General features: G+C 52.1%; 1 protein-coding gene across 2 annotated transcripts in view; it reads right to left on the reverse strand.

Moving 5' to 3' along the window:
- The window catches only part of KAZN (kazrin, periplakin interacting protein), a 451,377-nt gene that overhangs the window by 110,062 nt on the left and 325,994 nt on the right, over window positions 1-15,321 (reverse strand). For both annotated transcript variants that reach the window (XM_087446771.1, XM_087446770.1), the window contains exon 2: window positions 14,871-15,062. In XM_087446771.1, coding sequence (XP_087302897.1) covers window positions 14,871-15,062 — 192 coding nt within the window. The remainder of the gene's footprint in view (window positions 1-14,870; window positions 15,063-15,321) is intronic.

Raw genomic sequence — 15,321 nt, forward strand, 5'->3', positions numbered from 1 at the left:
ACTTTGCCTAGAACAGAAACTGCCCTCAAGATGCCGACATGCACCTCACAGCAGATATGAGGCTTAACAGAGGCTGGCCAGCACTGGGCACTGCCCAGGTGGGCGGGCGAGCGCTCTGGGGCTGGCAGGGCAACGCAGAGCTGGCCCGAATCCTCCTGGTCAGCGTGGGAGCCGTTAGCCCCTGAGGCAGATCTCTAAAGCCACCCTCCTCTGGGAGATCCAGCCAGAAAACAGCCCTGCTTTGGCGGGACTGGCTGGAGCCCTCTGGCCCCTCTCTCCCCTGGATGCCACCCAGGGCCATCCCAGCCTGTTTTGCCTCTGAAGGAAGCCAGTCTCCCCCAACGTGCAGTCACCTGAACTATGAGGAAAAAAGAAAGGGTGTGCCCTTCCTTCTTCTCCACTGACCCCATCGCCCAGACCACTCCTTGGCAGGCGCACAGATTCCCCAGATGATTCAGAGGCAGGGGAGCACGACACATTGCATGGGTCCTTCTGGCAGGAGACAAGAGGTCAGCGCTCAGGATGGCACCAAGAGGTCGCATAACCAGAAAAGCCAGGCTGAGGGATGCCGCCCAAGCACAAGGACCTTCCAGAATCTGCCACAGACCGTGGGCATGGACATGTGAGGAGTGGGCTGTCTCTCTGCTCTTCACCCACTTCCTGAGCACCTACTGGGTGCTGGCCCTCTGGGCCTGGCACATGTCCCGTCTCTGCTCCGTCCCTCTTCCTCAGCCTTGCTTACTGCTTAGCAGCAGGAATGGGATTAGTCACAGAGATGCAGAGACCCTGACCGTGACAGTCCCAAAGCCTCCATGTTTTCCATCTCATGCCTTCACCTCAGGGCCCATGTTTCAAGCACCTTGCCAAGTGCTGAGCCCAGTGCCAGACATCGGGTGGCAGAGAGAAGGGTTAACAGCACCAGTTAGCCAAGGCCCACCTAGCTGTCTAGCTGGCCCCGTCTCCAGGGCGGCTAAGAGGGAAAACTGACCAAGAGAAACCTGGTCCAGCCTCTTCCCGAGGCTTGGCAGGGGTCAGGGATATTGACTGGCCCTGGGCCATCCCCCTCCTCCTGCCTGAGCCCACGGGTTCCTGCTAAAGACCTCTTTCTTTCCCTGGGCACCGTGCTCTGCTGGCAAGGCCTGAATCAGCACAATTCCAGATCTTCATGGGCCAGAGCTCGTGGGTGAGCAACTTCGCCGGAGTTCAGGGGCTGCAAAGGTCAGTGGGCTCAGGGCTGCTGGGTTGGGCAGTGGGGTGTTATAGGTCCTGAGGTTTCTCTCTGGGCTGGGTTGAGAGAGGGAGGCCCGGCAGCAGGCAGAGGCCCAGCCAGTGTGACCCGGTGACATGCTGTTCTGTTACCACTTCTGCAGTCAGCTGGCAGCGTTGGGCTGCTGTCTGGCTTTCTCAGAGGCTGGGTTGACCCCTCCCCACATAGGTAATTTCCCTGCATTCTGAGTATGCTGCTCAGGGTGTGTTACAACAGGGGCTCCTGAGAACACACAGCCCAACCCTCCCATCTTCCAGATGAGGCCTACCGGGCTTGGGGCAACACTGATGGAGAGCCCTGGACTCCGGCCTCCTGACTGCCCGCTCCGACGTGCCCCACTGCCTCTGACTCACAGGCCCAGCCTGTCCCCGAGATCCCCATCACAAATGATTCATCATTAAAAACAACTGTTAATCACTTAAACAAACAGCAGCAGGCTCCCCATGGGGCTGTGTAGGGTACTGGCTAGAGCACATGGGTCCTAGAGCCAGGCACACCTTCCTTGGTTTAAATTCCACCCGCCAGCAATCTCTCAATCTCTCAATCTTCTCATCTGAAAAATGGGGAGGAATATCTGGGATAATTCATGGGATTTGTAGCCCATGCATTCCTGGCCCATAAAAATATTCAATAAATATATATATATATAATATTATTTTAATTATATATACATTAAATATAAATATTATTTTTTAAAATGTTATGGAGCCATTGGATTTTAACCTCCATCTTTTCTCTACCATACTACTTGGCCCTGAGCTGGATTAGAACGTTCCTTTCTAAACTGTTCTGAGTTTTTAGCTCAGTGGGCCAGAAAATGCCTCTCCTCCTTTGATGCCCCCATGTCAGGCTCCGGGCACGATGGCCAGTCCAGCTCGCCTGGTTGTTAGCAGCTTCTGTCTCAGCCGCTGGCCAGTCCCTGTGGTCGGAGCTATTTAAAGAGCTGGGCTGGTAGCTCAGGCCAAGCACATGTAGCTTCGGACATCTGGGCTCTGCCTGTTCCTGGAACGTGAGCCCAGAAACCACGAGTGCCGGGCCCTGACAGGACAGGGCTCTGCAGACTGTGCTCTTCTCGCCCACCGCTTCCTCGCAGCTGGGCGGCACGGTCAGCCTGGCGCCGAGGACTCTGCCCACTCGGGCCTGGGTCACCTCTGTGACCGCAGGCAGAGCAAGAAGGCAAAGCTAGAGGCCACCCGAGTGATGGGGCCTGTGGGGTACTGAAATGTGCCCACCCCAAAATGCCCAGCCCCAGGACTCCTAATCCACCTTACCCTCTTTATAAACAGCTTTATTGATTATAAATGACATACAATGAACTGCACGTATTTATCGTGTCACCATTTGCTATGGTCTGACATAAGTCCACACCTGGAAAACCACCACCATAATCAAGACAGCGAACGCATCCATCACCCCAAAAGTGTCCTCCTCCCCTGGGAAAGCTTGCTCCTGCCCCTCCTCCCATCCCCAGGCAACCACTGACCTTTCTGACCATACGGATTAGTTTCCATTTTCTAGAGTTTCACGTCAATGGAATCACACAGGACATACCTTTCTCTCTGGACTCTGTCACTCAGCGTGACTACTCTGAGACCCGCCGCGCTGTTGCATGTATCAACAGTCTGCTGCTTTATAGCTTACGACAAAGGACAAGTCCACTGTAGGACACAGAGTCTGTTTATCCATTCCTCTGTCGATGGACACTCGGGCTGCTTCCAGGTTCTGGCTATTATGCATAAAGCTGCCATGACCATTTGGGGACAAGCCTCTGTTGGGTATCTATTTCCTAGGTGAGTAAACACCAGGAGTGGAGAGGCTGGGTCACATCCTCTCCCACTGTAAAATTCCTACATTCCCACAGTATTACCATGCGGTTTAGTTTCCATGACGTTCACTGTTTACTGTTGGCCTTCTCCCTCTCCTCTAGGGCAGATGGTATTTTTGCAAAGATGGACACGGTAACATCTCCCATACCACACGCTTTTCACATGTGGAGTCTGGCTGGCCTTGGGGCTTGCCTGTCACCAACAGAATGTGGCAGAAGTGATGCTAAGTGACGCCTGAGGCCAGGCCATAAGGAGCCCTGCAGCTTGCACCTGGGTTTCTTGGAACCGTCCCTGTGGGAGCCCTGAGCCTCCATATAGGAGGTCTGACTACCGCGCTGGAGGGGCCACCGCTGGGTGCTGTGGTTGTCGGTCCCAGTTGAGCCCAGGCAACCCCCAGGGCACCAGACGTGTGAGCGAAGCCATCTTGGACTCTCCTGTGGAATGCCACTGTGGGACCCCTGCTGACACCACGTGGAACTGGAGAGTCACCCAGCTGAGCCCCACCAAGACCCAGATACACAGAATCATGAGATGGAAAAAAAGTGCCATCAAGATTTGGGAACAGTTTGTTACACAGCAGTAGGAACTGACACACCCTTCTCAAACATAAGCTCCAGGAGAAATGGATCTTTTCTCTTTTTTCTCACAGACATACTCCAAGGGCCCAGAACAAAGCCTGGCAAATAGTAAGACCTCAACAAGTGTTTGTTGGGCCGGCCCCGTGGCTTAGCGGTTAAGTGTGTGCGCTCTGATGCCGGCGGCCCGGGTTCGGATCCCGGGCTCGCACCGACGCACCGCTTCTCCAGCCATGCTGAGGCCGTGTCCCACATACAGCAACTGGAGGGATGTGCAACTATGACATACAACTATCTGCTGGGGCTTTGGGGGAAAAATTAAAAAAAAAAAACCAAAAAACAAAAAACAAGTGTTTGTTGAATGAATAAGTGAGAGGGTTCTAGGTAAGATTTTATTAACACCGAGGAGATTTTCTACTGATCAGAAACTAACACTGGTGCAGCAGCAAGGAATCCTTGTCAGGCATGGAACTTCAAATTCAAACATGGAGGTCTGCAGGCTGTACGACACTCTCAGAGCCTCAGTTTCCCCAACTGTAAAGTCAGACTAACTCCACCTACGTCGTGGGGTCGTTCTGAGGATAACGTGAAGATGAGGTGTGCGGAGGGCTCAGCGCAGGGCTGGCCTCGGGAGGTCCTCGATCAGGCTTGCTAAATCCGAGTGAGACTGTGTCATCCCTGCTCCCTCGCCCCCACCCCACGGTTCACTCCAGCCCACAAGGCCCTGCTTCCTCCTTTCCTGACCATCAGCTTGGGCAGCTCTCCCAGGAAGGAAGCTCACCCCCACGTCCCTGTCTGAGGCCAGGACAGCATCCCCTGAGCAGCCAACTACGGCCGAGGAGAGTCATGGTTAAGGCCCCTATTAGACTGGACCCTGCATCCACGGGCACCGAGCACCCCAGCCGAGCCTGGCCGCCCCGGAGTGTGGGTGTTCTGCACCACCTCAGAGGCCACCTCTGAAGAGGACCCCTCCCCGACTCAGGCCAAAGCTCTTCTCCCAGGATGGAGGCCAGCACAGCTTCCATTTTCCTGCCATAGTGCAGGGCCACCTTCTGACCTCGTCACGGCGGGGTGGGCATGAGGACCTGCCGCGGCTCCAAACAGAATTTAACAGGGTCTCGGGCAGTGCCTTTTGAAAGGCAGCTTGAGAGCCTGGCTTGTCTCTCCCCGCATTCTGTTCTCTTTCAGCCGGATCAATCTCTGACCCTTCCTGGGAGGGGAGGGGGGATTAATTAAAAGTAGAGGCTCCAGGCCTGCAGCCCTTGCCGGCACCTTAAACACGGCCTCTGCGGCAGCCGTGACCACTGACATCTCCCGGGGCTGAAGAGTTCACTGAACAGCAGGGGGAAAGAGGCGGAGCGGGAAGAGAGGCTCCAGGCTCGTGTGACCGCAAGACCTGCCGTGAAGCCTTTCTTCTCCAGGACGACTCCCAGAGCGAAGGCTGGGAATGATCCACAAATGCTGGGGCCTCCAGGGGCCTCTAAGTGACACCCAAGAACCCTGTGCTTCCAAATCCAGACCTGCTCCTCCCTCACTGCCTCACTCCCTTCCTCTTTACTGCCAAGACTACCCCTAAGGCCCTTGGAATCAAAGGAGCATCTGCCAAAAACAGAGGTTTGGAAACCAGACTCACTGGGGATCAAGTCTTGGCCCCCAAACCTACTAGCCGGGAGACCTTATAAAAATCCAATTCTTAAGCTCTCTCATCCCTAATTTTGCAGATGGGGAAACTGAGGCTAACAAACACTACCCACCTAACACGGCTTGCTGGGAGGATGGATGAGCTCGTGCAGAGCAGTTTGGAGAGTGTCCGGAACGTTCCAAGGGCTAAATAAAGGTTGGGTGAGATGACTATTACTCAAAAGCAATCCGCTGTGTGCTCACACCTCAGTCACCCCAACCACAAAATCGGGTGCACAGTTCTTTTCTGAACAGGGAGGAGAGGTCGGGCTCTGGTCATGTTTCCAAAACAAGCATCAGGTACGTGTGGGGTGAGTCCCAGGGCGTGTCTGTGTATTTTCAAACAAGCCAGTCTTTTGATTTTTCTCAAGATAAATGGAAGATTTCCATGATGAGAACATTAATACATAGCGGAATCTACTGAGAATTGAACCCAAAGTGTTGAAGGAGAGGCCAGAAGGGCACTTGTCTGGGAGGCCGAGAAGGGGATTCTGGCCTGGGTGGGCGGGGAGGGTGACGGGGACCCTGGGGGAGGGGACCGAACCGGCTGCCTTTCCCACTCAGAGTCAAGGGCTCAGTGTGACAACCCCCAGATGGGATGAGAGGGGACACCAGTCACTCAGTACCAAACCCTATAAAAAGCAAAGGGGTCAAAAGGGATAATGTTGCTGCAACGTGATGATTTCAGTCACCAGAACCCCAGACTCTCGGACAGATTCTGTTTAAAATGCTCTCTGGGGCCGGCCCGTGGCTTAGCGGTTAAGTGAGTGCGCTCTGCTACTGGCGGCCCGGGTTCGGATCCCGGGCACGCACCGACGCACCGCTTCTCCGGCCATGCTGAGGCCGCGTCCCACATACAGCAACTGGAAGGATGTGCAACTATGATATACAACTATCTACTGGGGCTTTGGGGGAAAAAAATAAATAAAATTATTAAAAAAATAAATAAAATAAAATGCTCTCTGCAGTGGATTCATAGTGCTGGCTGCCAACGACCCCGCCTCCCTGCACCCACAGCCTCGTGGTGTCCCCGCCCACAGGACGCTGGGCTTGGTCACGTGACTTGCTCTGGCCAATGAGACACCAGCGAAGATGATGCAAGAGGCCGCTTGAAAAGCACTTGCGTGTGCCCGTTCCACGGTATCTAAGATGCTGAGGATGGGGGCAAGTGGGTATGCGGGGACTCTGCAACTCTTCTGTAAATCTTAAACTACTCTAAAAGAAAATTTTTATTATTAAAGAAAAAAAGCACTTGTGCGTTAGGACGTGTGCCCTTTTGGGGACTCCAGCGGCCACGTGAAGCAGCTGAGCTGCTGGAGACAGACGGCCCCGCCGGCAGCTGCAGCCGAACAGCAGAGGTTCTGGCACTTCTTCCACTGGACCGTAAATTATTTTCACCCGGATCAAATTTGGAGTCTAGGAAACCTTCATGGGGGATCTGTTAACAGTATTTAAAAGCAGTCAGTAGTATACTAGGAAGAGGTTTTATCTGTAGAGTTAAAACTCTCTGGAAGCTTCCACTGAATTCCAAGGTTTGCCAGCTCAGAGTCTTCCGCATCAGGGCTGTGGGACAGAGGGGCTGGCTCTGGGTGGCCCCCTGCAGCAGCCCTGAAGGCCATCAGGCTAGACGGCCTAAGAAACAGTGGTGGCTTCTGCATATGACTTATTGAAGAGGAGCCCCAAATTCAGTGCAGGGCGATAAGCTGCCCAGAAGACGAAGACGTCTTTGATGGAAGGAATGAGACAAAGGAGGGAGTGTGGATGTGGGAAGGGAAACAGGAAACATTAAGTCTCTTTTCAAACCCACACAGCGCTGTGGACACAAGGCTGTATGCGTAAGGAAGCAGGTGGGCAGAGCCACCCCAGCATCGATGACACATCATTCTATTCAACAGCCACCTGGGCCACCCCCTACCCCACTGTCTGCAGCCCTGGTGACATCTGCAAAGACAGCCAGGGCGTGGCTGCACCTGCCGGGAAAGTAAGGATACTGGTGTCCCCTCCTGCCCAAGGCCTAAGATGGTCTCCGCACCCTAGAACTCTTCAAAGCAGGAATGTCTGTGGCAAAGATTCTTATCTGCAGGCCTACTTGGCCACTTAAGAAAACATTATTCAACCAACCTGCACTGAGTGTGCTGTGGGTTCCAGGCAGGTCACTGGCATGTGTTCTGAGAAGGGCCTGGGTCCTATTTGCCTCTGAATTCTCTGCCCCACAGGCATGGTCCTACTGTGGGGAAGTTTTCAGGGAACGCTTGTTGAATGAGCAAATTAAATAATAAGGCTCAGTTCCTTCCAAGAGCTTGGTCTAGGGCAGGTGACTCACTCTGAGGTAGGGAAAAAGTCCCAACAGACCTTATTCCTTCTGCTAAAGAGAGGACACTTGGGCATCGTTTCTTCTCCCCCATGCTCAATGATCCTATGCTTTGTTCAGCCAACGAGGCCAACTCTGTGCTGGGGGCTGTGCCCCACAGGAGCCTGGCAAGTGGCAGCCCAATAGGAAACAGACCTCCCCCACTGCGTGCTGAGTCCTGAGGGAGATCAGCATCTAGGGCTGCAAAGGACAGGGGGAGAGGCCCTCATGAGTTTCCCACTCCTGCTGTAACAAATTAGTAGCTTAAAACAATACAAATTTCATCTTATCTTATCATCTTATCGTCCTGGAGGTCAGAAGTATGAAATAGGTCTCACGGGGTTAAAATCAAGGTGTGGGCAGGGCTGCGTTCCTTCTGGAGGCTCTAGGGGAAACTCCATGTCCTGGCCTTTTCCAGCTTCCGGAGGCCACGTGCATTCCTTGGTTCGTGGCCCCTTCCTCCATTTTCAAAGCCAGCATGGCGGGCGGAGTCTTCACACTCAATCTCCAACCTCTGTTCTGTCGTCACATCGCCGTCCCTGACTCTGACTCTATTGCCTCCTCTTCCACTTTGAAGGACCCTTGTGATCACATTGGGCCCACAGGATAATCCCCCCATCTCAAGGACATCCGATTAGCAACCTTAATTCCCCTGTGCCACGTAACCTACCATATTCACACATTCTAGGAATTAGGATGTAGGCATCTGGGGCGGGCAGGAGGGGGCATGATTCTGTCAACCATAGGCCCTGAACTATCAGGCAGAGAAGGTCCAGGAAGCTTCCTGGAGGAAGCGGAGCCTGAAATGGAACACGGAGATATGGTGACCATCAGAAGGTAGGGGGAGAAGGAACAGTAAATGCAGAGACCCAGAGGGGAGAGAAGGGAGATGAGCCCAGGCACATCCAGGAACCACGTGTACATAACCACACATACGTCCACGGGCTAGGAGAGATGAGGCTGCCAAGGCAAGGAGAGGGTGGGAAAGGGAAATGGGGACACCTAAAACACCCCACTTCTCACACTGCCTCCTCCTGCTCAAAATTCCATGAACTTCTGGGTATGGCCCTTGAGGTTCCCGTGATCATCTCCCACCATCCCCCTACTGCAGAACTTCGATGTGAAGTTTCCCTTCCCACCTCCATACACAGGCTGGTCTTCTTGCTTTGCTCAAGCTGTTCCCCCTACAGTAATACCCTCTCTGTCCCTGCCAGCATCCCCTAAGGGCTCCAGAGCCACCCTGCTGAAGTCCAAACTCAGCTCTAATCAAGTACTGCTGTGTACTCCTGGCACATCCACAGCCCACCTCATAGGCTTGTTGTAAGCATTAAATGAGCTAAAGTGTGTGGCATATAAGTGCTCAAAAATGCTAGCTGTCACTACCACCACTACTCCGATACCATTTCAGGGGTCCATGAGGAAAACTATTTGCATAATAACACTACGATGCTATTTGCCTTTTCTACCTTGTTAGCAATTACACTGTTGGTGCAAAAGCAACGCTGGGTAAAACGCCGGCCTCTTAGTGGAAATCACGGCAGTGGCATCAAACCATATTAGCAGTCATTATGTTCTTTACACCATGCACTACCAGTTGGGAAAAAAAGGGACAGGTTTACTTAAGAGTGTCCTTAACGAAGCAGTACAAGTTACTGATTTTATTAAAGCTTGACCCCCGAGCACATGTATTTTAATAAAAAGGACGTACATTTAAAGCTCTTTTGCTGCAGACCAAAGCACAATGGCTGTCTCGAGGAAACACATTTGTGTGACTGTTTGAGTTGCCAGCTAAACTAGCCACTTTTCCATAGAACACTATTTGTACTTGAAAGAAGTCGTCACTAATATATTAACTATGGTATCCGGCAAAGTACTGAACTAAGTTCACTAATAAACTAAGTGAGCCTGTTACTTCTAGGAAAACAACTGCCCATATTTGTTGCCAATGATAAAACTTGAGCTTTCAGGCAAAAATGAGAATTTTGGCAAACTTGATCTGCCACTATGACTTTAACAGCTTCTCAAGACTTAAAGACTTTTCTGATGAGATTGGTGGTGATGTTAACAAATGTGATGGGTTTTTTTTCGGTGAGGAAGAGTAGCCCTGAGCTAACATCTGTGCCAATCTTGCTCTATTTTGTATGTGGGTCGCCGCCACAGCATGGCTTGATGAGCGGTGTGTTGGTCCACGCCTGGGATCTGAACCTGCGAACCCCGGGCCGCTGAAGCAGAGCACGCAAACTTAACCACTACACCACCAGGCTAGCCCCCAAATGTGACTTTTTGATAGTGGATAATGACATATGTCAACACTGCAAAGATCTGCATCACTCAGTGAACCAATATTTTCCAGGTGATCAATGTTAGGTGTTAAAAAATCATGTGTGAGCACAACATCCATTCAAAGTGCCAATCAGACCAATGGCTTTGACTGTCATTAACAGAGCTCAAAACCTTCATTAGATAAACTTTCAGATTCCACACTGCAGCAAAGCTCTGAGAAACTACCACTTGGTGAGTTTTGTATGGCATCAAAGAAAAATACCCACAATTATCTAATAAGGCAATTAATATATTTCTCCCTTTTCCAACTACGTAGCTGAGTGATGCCAGATTTTCAACCAAAACAACAAATCAAAGTAGCCTGACTGAAGGAGCAGGTATGAGAATTCAGCAGTCTCTGTGAAGTCAGATGTTAAAAAGTTTTTGCAAAAATGTAAAACAATGCTGCTCTTCTCACTCAAATCTTATAGCTTGGGAAAATAATAGTTATTTTTCATTAAAAAATAATTTTATTTATGTTAATACATAATGGGTTTATTACTGTTATTTTATAATAAATTATTGAAGATTTAGACCTGTTCTCAGTTTTAATTTCTAAAACAGTAAATACCAATAGATCTAAACCATATAAACAAAAGCTCTTTGGGGCCTGCTCGGTGGCACAAGCGGTTGAGTGTGTGCGCTCTGCTTCGGAGGCCCGGGGTTCGCGAGTTCGGATGCTGAGTGTGCACCGACTCACCGTGACACCGTGTGTCACGCCATGCTGTGGCGGCATCCCATATAAAGTAGAGGAAGATGGGCATGGACGTTAGCTCAGAGCCAATCTTCCTTAACAAAAAACAGGAGGCTCATGGTCAGATGTTAGGTCAGGGCTGATCTTCCTCAGCAAAAAAAGAAAAAAAAAAGCTCTTTGGCGTCCTCAATTTTGTAAGAGTGTAAAGTCGTCCAGAGACCAGAAATGTTGAGAAATGCTACCCCAAGAAACAGATTTACACGCACACATCTTTAGTGTGGTGTGACATAAAGGCAAAAACGAAAAGAAAAAGTGGAAATGACTTAAATGTCCAATAATAGGGAAGTGGCTAAATAAATTATGGTGCCTCCAATCAGCAGAACATTACGTAGTCATTAAAAATTATGTTTTTGAAGAGTATTTATCGTTGTGGGAAAATGCTCAATACACTCGATATGCTGCTAAGTGATTAAAAAAGGAAAGAAACAAATCTTCATTATCATCCTTTCTGCAATGCCTCGATTCTCGGAGAAATCAATGACACTTGGGGAAATCAACAGACACCCCAAAGGGGTCCCACAGGCCACAAGCCCCCCATGTGTGTAGGGCTGGGGTCATGCTGGGACTCTGGGGTATGTTTGCACACATGATGACACCATTCTTTCTTAAACAATCGTTCAGGGCTTCCACCTTTAAACTCACGGCGAAACCAAAATCCCAAACCAAACCTTCCCAGACTCATCCCCGAAGAAACAAAGCAACCTTCTAAACCCTGTTCTCCCCAAACTTGATTCTTTGCCGGAGGTTGGAACCATGGGCTGATGTTTTGGGTATTTGCTTGAGTTCCTAATTCTCTTACATGCTGGAAAATTCCGGTCTCGTCTAAACCCAGACTAAAGACGGGGGATGGGCATGTGGGGACCCACCTGAGTGGAAGTCTCTGGGGGACTCTGCGTTTTCCCATCGCAGGGACACTGGCTGTTAACAAGTGTCACCCAACATCTGTCGCTCACTTGGCTTGTGCAATTATTCTCCTTCTCCTCATTACGAGCATATAAATCCCTTTTCATGTCCCAGCCTCCTTCTGCCCACATCTGTCTGCAATTTGCTCACCACGTGCTGTGGCTGGGGAGGAAGCATCTTATTTATGACTTTGTAGGATGCCAGGCAGGATGTTCGGGGTGGCTGAAGGTGTCCACTTCACTGCTCTTTGGGAATACCGACCTTGAGCTTAGATGGGTTTGGGGGGGTCTAAGTCTGGGCCACTCCTAATGGGAACCAGGAGACCAATGTCTCCAAGCAGATCCCAGGAGGTCCGCCAGGGCCTCTCTCATCTGATAATCATTAAGTATTTGCAGTAATGGTACTAGGCACTGGGCCAAGCACTTTATATCTCATTTAATCCTCATGACAACCCTCTGAAGTAGCTACTGTTATCAGACCCAATTATAAGAAAAACAAGTATTATTATTGTTACTCTCAGCCAGGGAACTATGGTTCAGAGAGGTTAAGGAATTTGCCTAAGGCCACACAGCTAGTCAGTGGTAGAACTGGGATTCAAGTCCAGATCTGACTCCAGAGTCTGCTGTCCCCATTACTGAGATACAAGGGCCTCCCATCTCTCTCAGCCAGGTTGACTTCATCCCCAGAGGGAAGATGAGGTATGCTGGGGCAGTGGAAAAAGTTTCTGACTCTGCTGCTAGTTAGCTCTGTAACCTTGGCCAAGTTACTTAACCTCTCTGAATCTCATTCAGGCATCTCCACCCGTGAAAGGGGGTTAGCACCTCCTAGCAGGATTGGAGTGAATGGCCGATCATGTGCTTACACCAGTGCTGGCATACAGTCGGCGCTCCATAAAGCTTTCCTTTAACGAATACGGACCAGTCCTTGTTGATGAGATTATTGTTTCTATAAAGGAGCCGCCCCATCAGGCAGATCTCTGGGTCCCAGGGAGGACCATGGGTGAGATAAGAAATCTTACACCACAGGGCTAGGAAGAAACGCCCGCACAGCTCCGTGCCATGTGCCCTAAAGAGAGAAGGATGCACATCACAGTAACAGCCAGCTCCCACTGAGCAGAAGCTGCCACCACCTTCACAGACGTCACCTCATTTAATTCACCGTTACTGTCCCCTCACTCAGATCAGGAAACGGAGGCTGGAGAGGGCGAGCTGCCTGTCCCAGGAGCTGGGGAGCAGTGGGGTAAATGAGCCCCCCTCACTCCCCTGCCCATTCCTTTAGGCCCAGGAACAGCTGAGGGAGGTTTTTCTCCTCCTCTCAGGTCCAGAAGGGCGAATGAGGGGGAGAATTCTCTGCCTGGCCAAGGACATGGAAGGCAGGGTTCTCTGTCCCGGGAGAAGCGCTGGCACAGGTGGCTGAGATGGCATTTGGCTGCCTCCTGAGGCAGTCCCGACTCCACAGGACCACAAAGCCCAGCGAGACCACAGGACACCAACCTGCACAGCCCGGGCCCAGCGGCACTTCCTCATGGGAGATTCCTAGGACTCGAGTCTCTGTCCTGAGAAGGGGAAGGGATGTCACAAGGCCCCTGGGAAGCCCGGAGTGGAGGGCGGCTCGCACAGATCTGCCTAGACTGCTCGATGGTCGTGGAGAGAGAAAAAGTGTGCGTGCTCGGCACAACGACTTCCCAATCATGCCATGTCGGCTGGACCATAACACGTACCACCTGCCCGCGACAGCCTGGAGAGACCACCCAGAACACTGCCTGAGTGGCCCCACTGGAGACAAACCCCAAGAGAACACTGCCTCTGAGAGTAGCATACATTGCTAGGAAGAACCCACAACGGTGCTGTAACGCCTGGCTGAGGGCTCACCTCTAGTGATGTCTCCCAGGCTTCCTGGGGGACGGTGAGTGGGTGTTGGACAGACAGCCTGCTTAGCCAGTGTGCTCACCTCGCACCCCTGGTCAGGGCAACATGGTAGAGCTGACGAACTGTCCAGAAAAATCCCCCCGCATTAGACTTGTAGCCGGGACATGGGAACCCAGACTCCCTGCACCCACGCGTGGCCACACAACCAAGCTCTTGCCAAAGAGAATCTCTGGCTCTCGATTTCGACTCTTTCCCCGGGTCTCTCCCAGGCCGAGGGGAGCAGAGATGCCCACCAGCCTGAAATGCTCCTCGAGATGCTTACAGAAGAGAAATAAACAGATTCTCTAAGCCACTCTGTTTTGGGGTCTCTTTGCTACAGCAGCCCGAAATAAAGCAATATACCTGCTTTGGCTTCAAAAATGAAGTATTCAAAGAGTATTTATTGTTCTAGAAAATGGTAAGTGGAAGCAGGTTGCTAAGTTTTATTGCCTTTTTTTTTTTCCCAGGAGAATCAAAGACTCTAGGGGGGGTCATGAGCATCAAGGCAGACCCCAAAGGCCATTTTCTCCCCGAGTGTTTCATGCCGGAGCTCTCCGAGCACTGTTAGGGGATGGCTTCCCACCTCTCTCCCAAGCCCCTCGAGTGTAGGCAGGCGGTCCCTCAAGAGGGGGGGCTGTCAGCCGCTGGAGTCCCAGGTCAGCCGTTAAGGAGAGCAGGCTGCACACTGGGCCCACTGGTCTCCTCATTTCCTAAAGCAGTTTCTGGCCACAGACACACTGGCCACATGGTGGTTCTGGGTCCGTGGTCCATCTCGGGAAAAGATCACCTGGGCCCCCACATCACGTTCTCTCTGAACCCCCTCCCCACCCGGGGCTGGACACTGCACTTCTCAGAGGGGAGCTCCTCCGGACCAAGCAATGTGAGAAGAGTGAGCAGGAGTGAAGTGCGGGGACGGACGGGTGCCCCCGCAGAAAATCCAGCACATCCACACTGTCCCATGAGAGGAGGTGCCAAAGGATCCCGAGAGTGCTGAGTCAGCATCCTGGATCAGCAAAGATGCCCACCCACCATTCACGCCCCAGAGGGAGGCACCCCACGACCGGCCATGACCGAGAACGTGCGGTGGCCGCACGGGAGGAGGGAATGACATCTGCACTCAATCCCGTAAGACGCAAAATTCCATCCAAAAAGGGACACGGCAGCCTCGGCTGGGGTCTCGGCTCTGGGAGACCCCCGTGTCCACGCCACTCCCCCTGCAGAGGTGGGACCCCGCCTGGTGCCCCAGGCAGGGGAAGGGAGGGAACTGCCACCGACTGGTCACTCACCCTGCAACGCTTCTTTGGCTCTGGCTAGCTCCTGCTCCTTCTGGGCCAGCTGGACCCTGAGCTCGGTGGCCGAGAGGACCTCAGAGGACTTGCCGCCCTGCGACTCCTCCAGGTCCTTCGTCAACATCTCCTTCATCTGCCGGAGAAGGTGGACTTCCTCCTGGAGCCGAGACACTTCTTCTCGCAGGAGCACTAGGGGAGAAGGGCACACGGTTAGCGGACGGGCACGCTGGCTCGCACTGGCTCACTTTTCCTGGAGACAGTTCCAAGGTGCCTTGGCTTCTCCTGTTTGCCCGGCACTCAGGGCCTTTCCTACAATGTGTGTCAGGGAGAAAACCCCCAAAGCCACCACCTTATTCCAAAGAGCCCCAGCCTGCAGGGCATGCCTGGGGGGATGCCCGCCATTCTCTAGGGCTCCACTGCTGCTGTCACTGCACCCAGAGTGTCCACT

The sequence above is a fragment of the Ceratotherium simum genome, chromosome 22 (genome assembly GCF_057802395.1).
Source record: "Ceratotherium simum simum isolate JZ-2026a chromosome 22, ASM5780239v1, whole genome shotgun sequence".
Classification (NCBI taxonomy): domain Eukaryota; kingdom Metazoa; phylum Chordata; class Mammalia; order Perissodactyla; family Rhinocerotidae; genus Ceratotherium; species Ceratotherium simum.